At 41.3% G+C, this 19340-nt stretch overlaps 1 protein-coding gene across 2 annotated transcripts in view; it reads left to right on the plus strand.

Annotated features, from left to right (window-relative positions):
- The first annotated feature begins 1306 nt into the window (after positions 1-1306).
- lepr (leptin receptor) overlaps positions 1307-19340 on the plus strand; it is a 36325-nt gene continuing 18291 nt past the window's right edge. The window contains exons 1-8 of one of the 2 annotated variants that reach the window (XM_080431589.1): positions 1307-1549; positions 4908-4961; positions 5637-5689; positions 6983-7210; positions 9508-9637; positions 10282-10472; positions 12199-12344; positions 15534-15675. In XM_080431589.1, coding sequence (XP_080287715.1) covers positions 4960-4961; positions 5637-5689; positions 6983-7210; positions 9508-9637; positions 10282-10472; positions 12199-12344; positions 15534-15675 — 892 coding nt within the window. In that variant the 5' untranslated portion in view covers positions 1307-1549; positions 4908-4959. The remainder of the gene's footprint in view (positions 1550-4907; positions 4962-5636; positions 5690-6982; positions 7211-9507; positions 9638-10281; positions 10473-12198; positions 12345-15533; positions 15676-19340) is intronic. The other variant, XM_080431590.1, reaches the window with a different exon arrangement.

A 19340-nucleotide genomic window follows, 5' to 3' on the forward strand; every position in this document is an offset into this window, starting at 1 on the left:
GCTAATGTACGTACATCACACACTACACCGTTCCACAACCACGTCTTTAGTCTGTTTGGGTATAATGGTCCTTATGAGCATTTAGTTCTTAATTAAAAAACTGCTGTTTGTGTCATCATCGCACATCCATCAGAATGCAAATATAATGCGGTGATAAAGTGATGTAATTATGTGATGTATTATGTTTGACTGCAAATTAAAACACCGACCAGTATAAATGAGGTATCACCAAATGAATAGTTTAATAGACGCAATTGCGGATTGTGTATTTGTCACACTCCGAAGATGTAAGGACCTTAAGGAACAACACATCCCCTAGTGGGCCACTTGTGGGCCTTTTGCATCTCTGCAAATCTCTGTATCTGTCCTCTGTCTGTCCGTGTCCCTGTTATGCTCATATATGGAGATCACTGCATCAACACGACATCATAGTGACGTCATAGATTGGCCTCCAATTAGTATGATGTATGTATCAGTGTATAGCCGAGGACCCGAGGGAGTGAGGGGCCCGTTGTGAAGTCGGGCAGATCAAGCAGTTCTCCAAAAGCATAAATCCACAAATCCCTGAGGGACATGCATAGTTTCATAAAATACATCAGGGGAATGTATTTTAGTCAATTCCTGTACAGTAAAAATCCAGACTTTGTTTAAGTGACAGTGTATAATGGAGTTTAATTTATTTTATAGTGTGTCAATACAAATATTGTTTGCTGGGCTAGTGGGCTGGGGGGGGGAGGGTATGTATGACGCCCATGTGTGTCTCTGTAAAGCCAGCCTCATGTTGCACAGTATGACATCATCCTGGATGAGGTCACTCACACACATTCTTGTGTGTTCATCGGTAACATTAGAATAACGACATTTATAATCAATATTACTTACAATACCCTTAAACTAGTCCCATGAGACTATACATTAGAAGTGAGCTGAAGGGGGAAAGACGATGAGTGCATGAGTTTTCTTTTCTTTTTTTAATTGCGTTTTTCCATTTAAAATACAGATAGAAGAATACATAATTAAACAATCTAATGTGCTATATATAAAAAGGGTACGTGAATATTAATCAATCAACTGCCGAGTGAGTTTTCAACATAAATGCGCGTGGATGACTCATTCAAGGGTCGACTTATTTGAAACTGCCTCTTACACGATAATAATAGATTGTGAATAAGAAAGTAAGGATCAATTACTATCGTAGGCTACATGAAATTCAGTGTTGTTGACGTCACCCTCTCTCTCTCTCTCTCTCTCTCTCTCTCTCTCTCTCCCGCCTCTATGTTCATATTCACACAGTCTGCTACCACAGCCCAGACACTTTAATGTCAGTCAGGGGAACTGGAGGAACGTGGGAGAGAAACACATATTTATAATCATTACTAGGGGGAAAGTCCGACATTAATATAGTATTAGAACGCCAAAAACAGAGACTATATTGTAGGCTACTTTGAGACTGAGGACTGGTGGAAACCCCCCAACTGGACGTGACTTTGGGACGAGTCGAGTGGAGAGTTGTGCCACAACAAACACCCCAGGAGATCATCTAAGCCAAGTAAGGACTTCATTAAATAACACAGAAGAGCAGCAGCTTCATTAATTATTCTATTTAAAAGTTTAAATAGTTCACGCACTGCTGCTGTCGCCAGGCAGAACTGCATTCCTCAGATATTTCTTGCACAGGTGCGAACTGATTCAGTTAGCCCCCGTTTGGAACCTCTCCCTCCGCTGTATGGCTCCGAGATGAAGTCCCGCTGCGTAGGGTGCCCGGTGTTCCGGCAGAGTGCGACACGGCGAACGGTGGCCAATATGGTTGATTCTTACCTTTTCGTATCTGTACTTTCCGTACATCATATCCAAACAGTAAAGGTATTCCCCCCTGCTCTCAGATGTTTTGCATTTTAGCGGTAAATACATTTTAAGTGACGGGTTGAAACAAGCGTTTAAATTGCTTTTTCTAGTCAGCCTGTGCCATGTTTTCCCAATGCAACCTTAACGGGAGCAGTACTGCACATGCGGACGGGGGTTGACTGGCCACGGGCTGACTAAATAAGCGATTTAAACTCTTGTTTCAACACGTCGCTTACATTTTCTTTACCGCTAAAATGTCAAACATTTGAGAGCAGGGGGGGCGACCTTTACCTTATGGATACGGTGTGCGGAAAAGGGTAAGATTCAACAATATTGGCCAATATTCGCAGGTGTCCCACTCTGCTGGCATCGTAGGCAGCGGGACCTCATCTCGGAGCTATACAGCGGAGGGAGAGGTTCCGATTGGAGCTAACAGTTTGGCAGTTTTATTGTCCTCATGTCTGCCCCCCCCCCCCCCCCCCCAAAGCCTTTGTGAATGACTAAAAATGCTCTTTTTGTTAGGTCAGACATTAAACGAGACCGTATGTGTGAACAGCGTACTGTACGCCACTACGCCATAAGACACATTAGTCATATAATTGCCGTCTCCCAAGAAACGACTTGAAAATAACAGAAAAAATAACAGACAACAGAGAAACTCAGGGTTTCCTCTGCTGCTACAGCTGGAAACCAGTGGTGTAAAAAGTACATTTACTCAAGTACTGTACTTAAGTACAATTTTGAGGTATTTTTTACTTTACTGGAGTAGCCTATTTCCAATTTTCAGTAGCCTGCTTTTACTTCTACTCCACTACATCTCAGAGGCAAATATTGTACGTTTACTCCACTGTAATTATTTGACAACTTTAGTTACAGTTACTTTGTAGATTTGTATTATTATTACAAAACATACATTAACCACCTAAAAATAGCAGATCTACAATCTCACAATGAGTCATGATGCTATGCATTGTGAGCTTGTAGATCTTCTATTTTAAAAAGATTTGTATACATTTGAAAACTTGTGAAATGGGGACATTCTGCATAATGACATGTACTTAAAGTACCAAAAGTAGAAAGTACTCATTATTAATGAGTAGCCTACTTTCTACTTTTGGTACTTTTAAGTACATTTTGACACCAGTACTTTTGTACTTTTACTCAAGTAAATGTTTTGTACTTGTAACAGTATTTCTACATTGCAGTATTGCTACTATTACTTAAGTAAAAAGACGTGAGAACTTTTTCCACCACTGCAGACAACAGAGAAACTCAGGGTTTCCTCTGCTGGAAACAAGCCCCGGCGCGCCGGGTGTATACCGGCTGGCAGAGGGTGTGAGTCAGACCTAAATGAATAGTTGCTGGTTTGGCGGACGTTTTGGATCCCTTGAGGCACACAACGAGTCTGTCTTGGATTTAAATAGAATATCGGAAAACAATAGGTATTCATTTAGTTCAGATAATCAAGGGCATATTTCTTTTGTCTTTTTTTCCCCCAAGAAAAGGAAAATTGGCAGAGGCCAAGAGGGTCATTGTCACACATGCTGTGCAGTACTTTAAGTATAAGTAGGCTCCAGACATTTCAATCATAGCCCTCACAGCATTGCAGTAGCCTATTAACTTGATATATATTGACATTCAATAGTTATGTGTTTATGTAATCCTTGCAGATAGGCTATTTTAGGGTTAGCCATGATTGATTTTTTTTATCGCTTTTGTCTGTTTAATGCACAATAATGACTTGGCACTGTTGGCTGGTTGTCATCGTGCTGATGACAAACAGCCAACAGTGCCAAGTCATTATTGTGCATTAAACAGATAAAGTGATAAAAAAAAAAAATCTATTAGGGCTAACCTTAAATAGCGAGTTGTTATCTCTCCCAGGAGCTTGTCTGTATTGCCATGGTCTATTCTAATCTATAATCTATAATAGTGTATCAGCAAGGCTTGTTTTGTGCAAGTGTACTTTGTGACAGGTGTATATGATGCATTGCACACTGTCTTTTACTGTTCCGCCACTTACCTCTCATTGACTATTTTGGTGTAGTCGTCCATTCCCCCCTTCTGTCATTGTTTTCAACAATGAGCCATAGTTGACACTCAGTCATGCGCACATAAATGCACATACACATGCATTAACACCCGCTGGTGCACATGTTGTGCAGGTGCCTACATGGCAGCTGTCCGTGGTGCTGTTTTTATTTTCGTTTTTACAGCATGATGTGGATCAATAAATTCAGTAGTCGTCACTGAGCTTCTGTTATGTTGCATTCTATCCACTTACATCTGTTTCTTTTGGTGAAAAACAGAGCGCAGAATAATGTGTGCATTCATTATTATAGTGTCAATTGAAGTGAGTTGCCCAGAAGACAAGTAACAGTAACCTTGATCACACAATGAAAAAAAAAAAAGAACAAACAAGGCAAATAGCTGCTTGTTATCTAGCGCTGAGCAAATGGTCTGTCTGTCATGGTGCTGATTTGCTAACAGGAGAGGCGTGCAACAGATGAAAACTGAAAGGCAATTTAACCATTATCTTCAGTAGTCCCTTGTTGTGTGTTATGTGTAAGAATGTGGCCTCCTGTGCAGCGACTGAACAGCTGCTCTGATGACTTTTTTTTTTTTTTATCAGTGAAGCGAAGATGTGAAAGCTGGGTGTTCATATATTGGTTAGGGTCCTGCCTCTGAAATATGATTTATCCTACAAACAGTCTGGTGTCTGTCTGATAATGCTATTGCTGGAAAATTGCCTCTTTCTCCCAGATTGTGGTGCCTGGTTCCTGAGTGGTTTCTTCTTAAAGCAAAGGACACAGGATGTACCAAGGAAGTAACAGACTTGTGAGATTAGTACTTCTTCCCAGAATTAATGACCAGTGATCATGCCCACACCAATATATAACCACCCATGAAATGAGCACGGGACAAATGCATCTTCTTGAACCTTGACCAGTTTTTCCTTCACCATTAAATGGCTGTTCCTTGCTTAAATGTATTGCTTTGACACTCGTTGTATACGTGACCTTAAGCAAAGTCTTAACGTCTGTTGTGTTCTCCCTCCTCAGTGATATTTATCGCAGCCGAAGCCCAGGCCATGCCCACTAAGCTGTGAATACAATGTAAGTACTATATTGGCTCGGGGGCACGAAGCAGGATTAATAAGGCATGAGCCTTAAGGCATTTTGCATGGACATCACTGATGGAATATAAATAGCCAGCACATTTTGTTTATAGCAATGTCACTGTTCTGGTCAGTGGTCAGGTAATTCAAGATTGGTTGATGCTCATTTTAATCAAAAGAATTAAACATGTCGTTTTGTGTGTAGTGTTTACTTTATATACTTGAATACAAGTATATTTTTGTAGGCTATCATCTTCTCTAAAAAATCCCACTCACTTTGTGCCACACTGCAGGAATTGCTGACAGGTTTCAATTCAAAACCAGTGTCCCTTGTGTTGTAACTTTGCATGGGTGAAGTTCTGTTTAACATGTATCAACCTGGCAGATAAGTTGGTCTACCTGTTCCTTCACTGTGCCGTGGAACAGTGACTAAATTAGCTGGCATTGAAGTGACTGTGTCAGTGGCACGCGTTGCCTACTGAATAATACTCTACCGTGTTCCCTTGTGATACCATGATGCTATCCCTCTACAGTAGAATTGTGTTCACTCAACTTACATCACCAGCTGCTTCAACCTCTTCTTCGCTACTCTCTCTTATCTCCCCCCTCATATTCTATCCCTCACAACCTCTTATGACACACTCTATCGCTCTCTCTCTCTCATCCTATACAGGGTTTGGACTGCAATGTTGGCTCTCCTAGTAAATATTTTACTTGTCTCCCAAGGTGAGTTCCAACTCCAACACCAAAGAACTCTCAGCTTCTGTATTGGCTTCTCTGTGCGCGTGTGCGTGTGTGTGTGTGTGTGTGCGCTGTATATACGTATATACTCCTATACACATGGTGCAATACTCATTACACGATGAGCTCAGTGATGAGAAACCCCTAATAAAAAATTCCTGAATGGCACTGTTTTCAAATGCAATGTGAAATGGCATTCATTACGTAACACCGAGGGAAAATATGTGGTTCAATGACGTAATATTGGTCCTATAGTTAATTAGCCTTGCCCTTGGGAACCACAGGTTCCTGAGCCATGTGGCCCCATACATCAGGAGCCTATCTCCTGTTTCCTTAGTGTGAGGCAGCTTGATGTACAAGTACACCTCCTGGACATGACGCTAGTATGACTTACCCCCCAATCCAACCCTTGATGCCAAGTTGCCAACCCTTGAGTGCCAAGCAGAGAGCCACTGGGCACCATTGTTTTTGTCCTAAAAAATAGTCTTGGCTGGGGATTGAACCCTGACCCCCCAGTCTCAGGGCGAACACTCTGATCACAAGCCCACTGAGCTGGTAATATTGCTTCACATAAGTCCACATAATCTTTTTGATTCCATTACATTGAAGACTGCAGTTGATTGTTTGAGATAGAACTGACACATGACCAAAGAGGACATATTTCCCCCTGGGCTGCACGCACGCACACACACACACACACACACACACACACACACACACACACACACACACACACACACACACACACACACACACACACACACACACACACAGACACACAGACAGACACAGACACGGGAAGTCATGCAGTTCATACAGTTCAATCATACAGTGTATACTGGCAAACCTAGAAGAAGATTCCTGAGTGGCGCTTGAGTCAATAAACATCACCCACCCGCCTGCCTGCCTGTCTGACATTCCCACTCCTTTACCCCCTTTGTACACACATTACATGAATACAAAAAGTGAGAAACGGACAGAAAAAAGCCAAATATTTCTACATGAGATGATATCACATTAGAAAGGTTGTATGCAAACCTAATTTACACAACATGTATCGTACAGTATATCGGCAAAAGTCACCTTCTTAAGATATGAAATAAATAGTAATTCAAGTTAAATCCTGAAAAAGCTGACAAGCTGTTATTGACACTATACCAGAAAATGCCAAATAAATTCAAATTGTCAGGGAGTCCTTCATTGGACACAACATCTAAGGAAGTGTTTTGTTTGTTTTGTTACTCTGTGATTCCTGTGAGACGTTCTTTTTTGTCTCAGGTGCGTTGTCTTTGGTGCCAAAGAAGGGGGGCTCTCTGGACCTCCCATGGCGTGATGTGCTGTGCTGTGACTCATCAGCAGGCCACCCCATCAAGGAGGACGAACAGGGCAGATCCAGAATGGGGTCTGTGAAAAATGAGTCTGAATCAGACCACCCACTCTCCCTCCACTGCAAGTTTAGCAGCTCAACAAGTGCATCCCAACCTCATGTAAATGAGCCCAGCGGAGGTAAGTCCAATGACTTATGTTTTTCTTTGACATGCCTGCTCTCCTTAGATATTAATATTTGAGATTATGTACCCTTGAAGTAAATCTTAAATACTAATTACAACCCATCAGACATCTGAATGCTCAAGGTAACATACATTTTGACCACCAGAGACACCACTGAATATATTGGGACCAGTTCCTTTGGACCCATATGCCATTTCTAGGCTCCAGCTGTGACCAACTAATGAGGCTGTCCCATTCTGTTTATCACTAAAATCCAAGACCAGTCACAAATCTTACCTCTGCTCCCTAGGCAGACAAGGTGAATGTTTTTCATTTGTCTGAAGGAAGGAAAGCAACCCTGAGCAATTGGTCTGTCTGTCATAACATGGTTCTGACCTTAGAGGCGTGGAACAGACAAGATATGAAATGCAATTTAATCATTATCATCAGTACTCCCTTCCTCATGTTATGTGTAAGATTCTTGCCTCCTGTGCAGTGACTAAAGAACTGCTATGATGATTCATTTTTATCAGTAAAGTGAAGATGTGAAAGGTGCTCATATGAGTTAGGAAATAGGATATATCCAACACACATTTTAGTGCATGATGTGATGTGCTGCGACTGTGCTGTGACTTAACCTCACAAAGAAATTCAGATAAAATGTTATATTCTAATAACACTATTACGACCTATCAGAATGCTCAAGTTAACATACATTTTCACCATCAGAAACACCGCTGAATATATTGGGACCAGTTCCTTTGGACCCATATGCCATTTCTAGTCTCCAGCTGTGACCAACTAATGAGGCTCTCCCATTCTGTTTATCACTAAAATCCAAGACCAGTCACAAATCTCACTTCTGCTCCCTAGCTAGGAAAGATCACTGTGTTTGATTTGTCTGAAAGCAAAGCTGGAAGGAGGGAAACATACACAGAGAGAGAGTTGTTTAACCACTTAAACCCTCTAGTCTTAGAGAAATAGAAACTGTTTTCCGACCGCTTTTTCCCGTCTATACAATTTTTGGCGAATGTTCCCCTCAGAATAAGCATTCAAGTGTTTAATTTAAAACACAAAATTGAGGTTGTTTAACGCGAGGCATTGTCTTAAACTGCTTGTTCATTGTCAGTTAGCATGGGGGCAGTGGTGGATGTGACAGAATTGAGACTGGTTATGGTGTTGTGGGAGATTGGTTTGTTGGATCGATTTTTTGAGATCCTAATCAATGTCGTTATCTGAAGCCCTCCGGGTCCAGGTCTAGGTAATGATAATTAACTGGGAAAGGTAAAGGGCTGTTCTGTCCCTGCTGATGGCTCTCTGTGGCATTTAGATGGAGGTGAGCTTTCAGCTCTGTGTCACGTGCACACCAGGGCCCACACATGCTCTAAGTTTCTAAGAATGACAAGGGGGTAATTTGATTCGCGATAGGCAGGCATGGATCTCCCTTGTACATACAATATATTCTTATAAAACTTTCTTTAAACTTTTAAGTAAAAAAAAAAGACAAAGAAAAATCACTCTGACCGAGGGTATAATTGTAATACTTTATAATTGACTCGAGACTACAGCTCATAGTGTAAGTATAGGAGGAGGGAGCTTAATTTGCTCTTTGTTTTACTTGAAACCTTGTATGGACCTATAATTAAAAGCTGAGTTTTCATTTATTTCATGTCACTCAGTCCGATTCATTCAAGGTTGAGTCGTCACCATAATACTAATAATGCGAGTAATACTACTAATAATAATACTACTAATAATCATTTAATTAAAAATAACAAAGTGCTTTAATTAAAGTCAGCAACAGAATAAAAACATTTACGATTATATAAAATATAAGTTAAAAATCACACCCAGTGTGAAGTGGGCGGTGTGGTCATCACAGTGGTCATCATAGTGATGGAAGCTCACTTTAAAAAAAAAAAGATTTTTGGAAGTGCATAATCCTATTTATAGGTTATTAATGTCATCATGTGTCTCACTAGCCAATCGCAGTGCTGAATAGAGTCAGACAATAGAGTCAGCCAATCACAGTACAGCTAGGGGTGTACCAATGGGCCAATCACAGTGCAGGAAACTAATACTAATGAGGTGTCCCAACCCCACTTATAGGGGCGGCTACACCGCCCAAAGATACGTTGTGATGGAAAGACCTTTGGGTACATGCAAATTTTAAGAACTGATTTGAAAGAAGTGTAGGGCATTTCTTTAGCAGAGCCCTTGAGGCGTTGTAATAATTAATTTACTGTATAATTGGACGATGCCTCTGCTGCTGTCGGTACTAACTACTCATGCAATTATGATTTTGTTTTCAGATGCCTGCTTTGACACCATGTGCAGAATTGATGAAAAGTGGGAAAATGTAATATGTGATCTTAAGTCTCACACCCGACCGACGGGCACATCGGCTGCTCACTGGTTGGCACTGAGTTTACAGCGCTTGGTGTGAGTATGAAGCTCTAGTCTGTTTTTCAAAGAGTCTCTCCTTTCATCCTGCTTGTTATGCCTCCTCGCTTGCTGTCCCTCCGAGAGTAGTGTGTGTGTGTGTGTGTGTGTGTGTGTGTGTGTGTGTGTGTGTGTGTGTGTGTGTGTGTGTGTGTGTGTGTGTGTGTGTGTGTGTGTGTGTGTGTGTGTGTGTGTGTGTGTGTGTGTGTGTGTGTGTGTGTGTAATGAATCTATTTAATGTGTGTGTGTGTTAGTGAGTGTGTGTGTGATCTGAATGGCAACCTTTCCATTTGGCACAAAGAGACTAAGCCTCTGTTTACACAGTAAACATTACAGGTTAACAATAGATAAGCCTATCTGTCCACTGCTGATCTAACAGAGATTTGATAACAGACATTCAGTCACACATGGTGGTTTGTCTTCTCGAGCATTAGATATTTGCTAAATGTCACTTTGAGTCATGACATGTTTGATTCTATTTAATTCTATGACATGTAACTTTTGCCCGTGAACATACACAGTATGATCTAATGTACGGTAAATTCATGTTTATCTCCATAATTAATCTTAAATCATTAATGACTATTAATCGTCAAGTGAAATGTCATCATCGTGACAACCCTAACCACGTGTGTTTCCCCCAGATCCCATGAAGAGAACCCAGAAATGAAGGCTGGAGATGGTGGGGCTGATAGTCCTGTCGTCTGTGAGGGAGAAGACTCCGTGGTGTGCTCCATCACTCTCAGCGGTGTGACAGGCTTCATCTCTGTGCTTAATGTCAACATCTCCAATGTCATGGCTCCTCCAGTCCTGCTCCATGTTCCTCCCAATCCTGGTAAGAGAGAGAGAGAGAGAGAGCTATTGCGTTAATTCTTTATCTTTTTATACATTTCTGAGAAATGTAGGTCTTGAAAAACACATTTGAAAACCCCTGCAATATACCATAACACTGCAAAACCTCACCAGGAAGACAAGGTTATCATGACATGTCATCATCCAAAATGAAACCTTTGACATATTCCTAAATAAAAAAACAACAACAATACATCCCTTTTTTTTTGCCTGCTTGTCATGGATTTGATGACTACTTCTCCACACATCTAGATTTAATAGGTCACTTAAACTTTGCCAAGTGTCCTATTAATCTTTGTCAGACTGTCAGGCCGTTAGCTTAATCAAAGCAGTTTAATAGCACATTGAAAACACCCTTGATTGATTGATAACAAAATTGTGCACGTCAATACACATACTGTACAACACGAAATGTGTAATTTCACAAATCCTTGTACATGGGCACCATCACAGAAAACATTAGGGATAGGCCACAGGGTCAGTGTGTTTTCCTGTTATTTTACACTACAGTCTGCTAGTTACTGGCACTCACTGGCTCACTGGCACTCACTGGCATTACATGAATTCTCTAACGTCTCATTCAGTTGTCAAGTGGAGACTTGATCAGAGTACTGAGAAGAGAACAGGTGTGTGTGTGTGTGTGTGTGTGTGTGTGTGTGTGTGTGTGTGTGTGTGTGTGTGTGTGTGTGTGTGTGTGTGTGTGTGTGTGTGTGTGTGTGTGTGTGTGTGTGTGTGTGTGTGTGTGCGAAACTCTTTGGTATTGCACTTGTATCCGCTCTAAGAGTGTCTGCTAAATGCCTAAATTGAAGTGGTGTTTCTTCTTGTATCTTTAATGCTTTGAGATCTCCATAGTGTTAGGGTTGGGGAACCTTGAAAAATGTGTTGTGATACATGGGAACTTAAAGTCTACTATATTAGTTCCATTGATCCAAGCCAGTGCACAAATAAACATGCTCTGAAAATGCTTGCAGCGCGCCCCATCTGACCACTTAACAAGTGGTCACATGGGTCGGCTGTGAGCGCTTTCGAGATTTTCAAGTGGCTTCAGGTAGAAGATTCACTTCACTGTCTCCATAACTGTGTCTCTTATTATTGGCAGTACTTAAATCCGTGGATTTGTGGCCTTGTCTTATCAGGGCAGGATTTTTATATAAATGAAAAGCTCAAAGGACCAAAGGAAATTAGATAGATTGGCAAGCACAGAAACTAAATTATACATTACAGTGTATTTTCCATCAACTCTGCCTCCGGGCTGGAATGAATCAATGTATGATTCATTCAGATATGAAGTATGGACATTCCAGGCATGAGGACCAACCAGATATCAATCTTCATTATATCAGAAAAAACTACTTAAGGGCAAGCAAATGTCATTTATTATCACAGATAGGAAATTACCTAGATCATAAAAGAGAATATAGAGTTGGTGTGAACCTACAGTAAGGCCACAAAATTGATCTTTAAATCCCACATACACGTAGATACAAACCTCATCCACTGTTCTTTTTGTGTATATTGTAATATTCCATAGGACTTAGAAGCCTTCTGAAAGCCATGCCATATAATAAATAATATGGAGTGGTATTCGTGTTGTTGTCAACTGGTTTGTGCTTGAGTTATTGGTTAGTAATTATTGATTTGTTATTTATACTGTCAAGAGGGGTAATTCTCTGTGTATGTTTGTCTGTGTATATGCTTGCATTTTACAGCGAAACCAAGTCCTCCTGTCAATTTGACACATGCTCAGACGATTGAAGGCCAGCTGTTTTTGAGCTGGACTGACCTCACACACTTTGGCAACGGCCCACTGAGCTGTGAGGTCCGATACAATTCCAACAGCACTCCAGTCTGGCAGGTAACCACTCACAGGCCTCTGGGCAAACACAACACTATAATGGTATAGGATTAATTCTCATGAGTGGCCCATGGAAATGGGTTAGAGCAAGAGTATTGTGGCCCTGCACCTCTGTCTGTGATGTGTGTATAACTACCGGTTTATAAATAGAGTCCAGAGGGAAGCACGCACATCCTCAAAAAACGTAATCAGGTGCTGAACAACAATACGTACATTAGAGAAAAGGAAGGGAAGGGACTCTTAGGGCGGTTTCAGACTGGATCCGTTTGAATCGAAGCGTTCCCGAGTACGCTTAGCTTCTCCCAGCTGGTCAGCATTCACACTGGCCAAAATCCTTTCGTACTCGACCATTTAATTTAGCAGTAATGGTAAATATGTGCCTCATGGGGGCGCTGTTGACTATGGGGCTTTGGAAGAGAGAATGTCATTCTCAGAAGAAAAGTCACTCTAGAGTGAATAATAAAGTTTGACTGTGTTCCTGACGATGTCTTGAGTTATAATAACAACAGATCAACAATACACAACCAAAGCAGTGTGTGCACTGGTCTTTGAAACCTCGAAATGTAACGTCGTCTGTTAATATGATATTGGCGTCACGGACGCATCCTTGGTATGACGTCACGGACTAACCCTTGGTGTATTTATCCTTATAAATACGTTCGCCACACATGTGTTTTTTGTTTATTATTTTTCACGGCTCGTGCTACTCAAACACTAGCGGGATTATTATTTCTTGTCAACATTCAAGTAGAACAATGAGAAGGTATAACCCAGCTAAAATAATGCGTCATTATAACAAACATAAAAATGATATATGATTAGCAGTCCAGTCTGTCCACTTCCTTCTCTTGGTACGGATGGATTCACACTGCCGCGTTCCGTTCCCGACTCCGCAGCAATCGGACCCGAGACTACCTCCCCAGGTGGTTTCGAGTACGGTACGGTGATGCGTTACGGGGAACGGTTCGCTACGTTCACACTACCACAACATCTGCCATGTGGTCTGGAGTGCGCACCCGGGACCCGAGTGTGAAACGGCTCTTAAGCTCCCAGTAGAAACATTTATTAAGGTTACACAACGTTTCAACCACTATCGGGTCAGACCCGATGAAGACCCTTAGCGGTCGAAATGTTGTGTAACCGTTTGTGCATTTCAGACATTAAAAGCAGTGGGGAGGGTATGACAATCAAATACATTATGCTTACTCCTTGGGTCTATTAGGGTTGCACCTTTTATTGCATAATTGTATATTATAATATATGTTTCCACAATTAAATTGACATTGACATCACACAGTGGTGAAATTAAAAATATGTTTTTCATACGTTAAGAGCATACCCGCGGTCATAATGAGGACATATCTATCATTAGATGCCAAACAAATTGAAAAAACAGTTGTATTCTTGTGTCAAAAGTCCCTAAAAGTCGATTTTTAATTACTTTAATTACGCAAACGTACAGCGTGTGCGTAGACACATAGATAGACCCTTATGAATATAAATCAATTCCCATAGCTTGTGTTCCTCCGCTCGCACCGGATTTTTATTAGGGAGACACCCTTGGCTGCTTCGTTCTTTATCTAACTCAAGATGACGGCCAGACGGTGCATTACTCGTTTTAAACTAAACATTAGAATATGTATCTGAAAACATGGAGGTGAGAAATAAGCAATGCAGCGCATAAAGGTGCCGCTAACATTGCCCTCCTCTCACTCCGTCTCTCTGCCTGCCAGTGCCTCTGCCTGTGCTCTCTGATCAGTGCAGTGTGTAGAGTCCATCGACCCCATAGCCCGGAGGGAACGAGACTGTCGGCTGACACAGTGATTGGTCAAACAAAAACTCACCTGAGCTAAACTTAGCAAAAACTTGAGCAATAAAGCCATTTAATGACACCTTAAATGTTTCAATATTAATAAATATTTTAGGAACAAGGACACTGAGGCTAATCACAGCAGCCCTGCCTCTGACTTTGAGTAACATAGCAGGTGTACAGAGAAGAATTACCTGTTACCTATCCACTTCGTGCCTTGTGGCACATAAGGCCAGAGAAGAATACTGGCAGAATAAATGAAAGTTGCAAAGGGCTACATGTTTTTGGAAAAAATAAGATTTTTCTAAGAAAGAACTGACATCACAAAGGTATACTGTGTGTGCTAATGTCTTGCTTGGTATCATTATTGTGGTATTGAGGGATCCCACACAAGATACCTTTAGTTTGACACGCACAGCAAGATTTATTGCCCTGACTTGGCCAGAACAATTCTTGTGACGCCAGCCGTTTGCCTGTGTGGGCAAATGTTCAATATTTGCTTTCCCACTACCAGCTGACGTAATTGCCACACAGGATTTGTTCATTCAGCATGGCTTGTTCACAGTCTGCTTTGTAATGTCACTATAGGAGTAAAAAGACTGTAATTAGAGTTGCCAGCTTACTATCAGAACTATTCAATAGAACTCCATTAATCACAACTTTAAATTTAGGTGATGTTCAGTAATGAATATTGATTAAGGCATTGTTCCCCAGTAGTGCTTCCTGAGTGGAAAAATGCTGCCTGGAGTTCATTTCCTGCCAACATGAAAAACCACACATATTGCAACAGACAGCTGAAATGATTTTAATTGCGGTCCTAGCGACTCAATCCATAACCACTAGCCACACATGTGTACCCCTTTTTTTACAATTAACCATGGTGAGTAGGAGGCTGCTTAGCTTTGGCTTTGGAGACGGGCAATAAAGATGTAGGGAGAGTGCTTCTGCAGTGGTCAGCGCTTACTGCATTTATCAACAGGTAATTTCACTTCCTCTGTCTCCATCTCTAGTGGTATTTTGGGAAATAGCCCGCCTCCTGAGCAGCATTTTCTCCGTCATGATTGGTCAGCTGTTAAAAAGTGATTAAGGTCATTTGAGCTTATCTGAAAAACTTCCGCTGTTTTCACCTTTTGAAAGTTCTCCACTCTGCCAAATTAACGGCCGAGCGCATCCGCTTTTAAAGGAACGGCTGCCTTCTTAGTGTCTTGTGGCTCGATCCCATAGAATTGTAGGTAAGAAAAAGGCAGTGGCAGTTGGGGAAAGAATGCTTTGTGTGATAATGCCCTCATCATTTCAAAGATCTTGGAAACTTGCTTAACTGCCTTAGTAAAGTAGTAAAAGTCTTGTTGTGTGTGTGTTTATTTCTCTACTTTCCACAGTTTGTGTATGTGTCGGGAGAATCCAGCGTGCCTCTGGACTTGAAGCCCAGGCTGAACTACACCCTTCAGGCTCGCTGCTCAAGTCCTGGTCAGCCTCGCGTCTGGAGCGACTGGAGCCAACCCCATCATATCTACCTTGACAGTAAGAAGAACATCTGCCTTACTGTGCTTACATCTATACCCATTCCATGTTTATTGCTACTATGCTGCTCCTCTGTCTGGAGGGCATGGGGAGAAGGATTTGTGCAATTACAATTTCTTTACAACAAAGGTTTAAGTTTTGTTTTCCTCTGGACAAGAACCATTTTGCCAGTCTCTTCATATCTCCATGGAGCTTTCTCTTTGCCAGACCTCCACCATTTTAAGTGGAGTGATACTATCATTATGTGCTACATTATAATTGTTTGTCTAGGGTCAGTATTAACCAAGTCCATTGTACCATGTCCATATGCTGGGAAATTACGGTATTAGAATCAGCTGGAAAATTGTTAAAATAACTTGAAATAAAATCCCTGTCAGTAGTTTGACAGCAATTCTGTTTTTCATCCAGGAAATCAGTATTGTCTCTGCTTCTCCGTCATGGATAGACTAATTGTGAGCGAACAGAAAAGGTAGAAAAACACTCTAAACATAATTCTAGCAAAGATTCTGTTCTATTCAACAGAGCCCTTTTCATAATCGGCAAGCCTTTATGGCCTTTAGATTGCTCAACCAAAATAGTAGACTCAGTGACACAATGGAATGAGTCACAGCTGCCATTCAATGGATCCCCTTAAAATCACAGCCTTCAGCTCTTTGGCATTCTTAAAAATTATGTCAATGGCTTTGGGTATTATACTGTATAAGGCATTCATGAATAGCCTTCCACGCTGTCTGTACACTGTAGCATCTTTTTTGGACGGAACGTCCCAGGGCCGATTTAAAGAGCCATTATGCTTTTGACCCTGTCTGTGCGTCTGCCTCTGGTGAGGCTTTGAGCAGCGAATCTCAGACACTTCTAGACTGATCAGTATAGCATGAAAAGCAGCTTCCTCATGTCCTGACTGACAGCCCTTGATAGGCAACCCGTCCTGGTGGAGATCTGTGCTCCTCTGAGCACAATTTTCTAGTTTTCTACTACGTCCAGAGACGAGGCGTTCCATTATTTATGACTGTGTAGGATTCACCATCTCCAGGCAGACACCAAGAGGCTGGGAGGCACCTGGTCGCAGATAGAAAAGAATGCCAGTGACCGAGAACTCTGGAGGTCCCTTGTCGACGGCCTATACCCTGGAAAGGGTGTCAGGCATAAGTAAGTAAGTAAGGATTCACCCATTGACCTTCATTATCTCTCAGGTAGATTTAATGGCATGTCAATGCTAAACGATAAAACTGGCCCCAGCCGGCCAGCACTCATTTGCCTTAGCCATTCACAAAGAACTCATTCCAGTAGGGCAAAGATCAATAAGGTCTGAATCAGAGGTCAGTCATAATTAGCCTAATTTAAATAAAGGATATTGTATAATAAAGGAGATATTTTTTACATTTGAATGTATTTTATTTTGAGGGTAGTAGGGTACCATGTACAGTTTTAAACATTAAAGTTACCATTTGATGTTCCGTATCAGAGTTAGCTTATAGCTAATTTAAAAGAAAATACTAATAAAAACACCTCTCTTAATAATGAAGAAAGAAACAAGTTATGCAAAAATAGTGCAAAGTGTCAAATTTACTCGAAATAAGGTGCTCTTGGTATGGGGTAAAAGTCCAATGCACTCTTCTTTGAAACACTTTTAAAAAGCTTTTATTTTTCTATCATCTAAGAACATTCTTTATAAAAAATAAATGCTTTTAAAGTTTTTTGAAATGAAGAGTGACTTTTGCGTCTTTAACCTCTAATCTTCCTGACTTATTGAGTTGTTTTACATCTACAGAAACTACAAATTGGGTCAAGGGTTAACCTTTTATTCATGTGCGTGCGTGCGTGGGTGCGTGCGTGCGTGCGTTTTGGATCCGCACCAAGTCACTCCCGGCCGTAGTCCGTTTGAGTCATTGTGGTGCTGCAAGATGATACATTTGTGTATGTTTCACATGATGACAAGTCGCAGAGGTTAAGAATGTAATGAGGTGAGGCATGGCAACGCACACACTGAGGTGGGAGTTGAGTTTGACTCATCTGATAGAGGTGAGCTTTCCAGAGATAAGATGGACAGACAGTACATGCCTGTGCCACGACTGCTCATTAAGGTTTGCAATAAAGAGGAGAGTCCATATAGTAAACAACAGTTTTGTCCAGACTTTATTAGAACTAAACAAAATAATCAGCTCTTGAATGATGAGTGGCGTCAGTAAGTCAGTGTGAGGAGGGAAGAGTGTTGGATGAGTGAGCAATGGTGAGATAGAAATGCATGATGAGAAACAAAGAACCAAACCTAAAGGGCACCCTGCACAGAGGAGAGAAAGAACTCAAGAGCCTAGGGTACTGAATGGCTGAATGATTCTCAAACTTTCATTCAAGGACCCCCAGTTTACTATGCATTAGGGCCATGTACCCCCCCATAGTCATTTAGCTGGGGACCCCCCCTGGGTCCTCCACATCTGTCACACAGATGTGAGGTCACTAGGGGTGTTTAATTTCACCAAACGATACAATACGATATTTGGCTCACAACTTCGATACGATTTCTATACGATACGATACGCACTTTTTTTATTATGAAAAATATATGGGGGAGAAAAAAAGCAAATGCAAACAAATAATTCTGTTTTTGCATTATTCAGATATGCGAACTTGTAGCTTTTCAGCTACAATAGCCGTTTTGAATCCAAATAGGGCAATAGTGTGACACCTGACCCGAAAAAACAACAACATGTTGTCACCCTTTTCACCTCGGGGCTGTTTGCATGCCTGATTATTATTATTGTAAAAAAATAAAAAAAATAAAAAACGATAAATATCGTCACGAAAACGTATCGCGATATATCGCGGGACGATATATCGGCACACCCCTAGAGGTCACACATCTGCATCAGAAGCATTGTGAGCCAACACATGCCGTGGCATCAGACGTGTCAATAATATCCCATGTTGTCTTGCGGGTCGTGGGCAGTGCTGGTTTTCTGGTGTGTAAGTTTGTTTGACTTATGTTGGAGTGGTTGGCTCACTGAAGTAAAACCCAAGACGAAAATTGCAAGACTCACCATCTCCGGTTTACTTCCCGTATCTGCGTGAAGTAGGCGGACGCCTTTTTAGGAGACCGGAAGCAGGTTGGAGTCTATTATTTCCAATGGAAGAGTGAACATGAACACAGCTTCTGAACGATTCTGTATCTCCATGGTCACTGAACTAAATATAGGATCCAATCGCCAAAAACTTCAAAGACACAAAGACTTCTTGGGACAATGGGGAAGTGTTGTGTGACCGTGCACTAAAGGCCTCCACCCAGCTGCAGACCATGAGATCCTTAGCTACCTGTCTTAACCATTAATGCCTTCTAAATCAGTAGTTCTCACACTTTCAAGATTTTTCTAAAATGTTCAAAAATAGCAGATGTACAAGCTTGCTGTGAGCTTGTATATCTGCTATTTTTTAATAGCCGACCCTAAAATCTAAAATGACACAGATGCTTTCCCGGTTTTAATGGGTTAAAGGCAGGGCAACATTTGGGTTGGGTATTCAAGTTATGTGAAAATACAGTACTGACATAAAAAATTGGCATTCTCATAAACAGCTAATATGTTTTATAAATGTTGTCAAAGGGTGTTTGAACAGTTAACTCACACCTAGTCTAAGTATGTGGTGGGTACTTTGCACACCTACTGTATATC

The sequence above is a fragment of the Gymnoscopelus braueri genome (genome assembly GCF_963280865.1).
Source record: "Gymnoscopelus braueri genome assembly, chromosome: 6".
NCBI lineage: Eukaryota > Metazoa > Chordata > Actinopteri > Myctophiformes > Myctophidae > Gymnoscopelus > Gymnoscopelus braueri.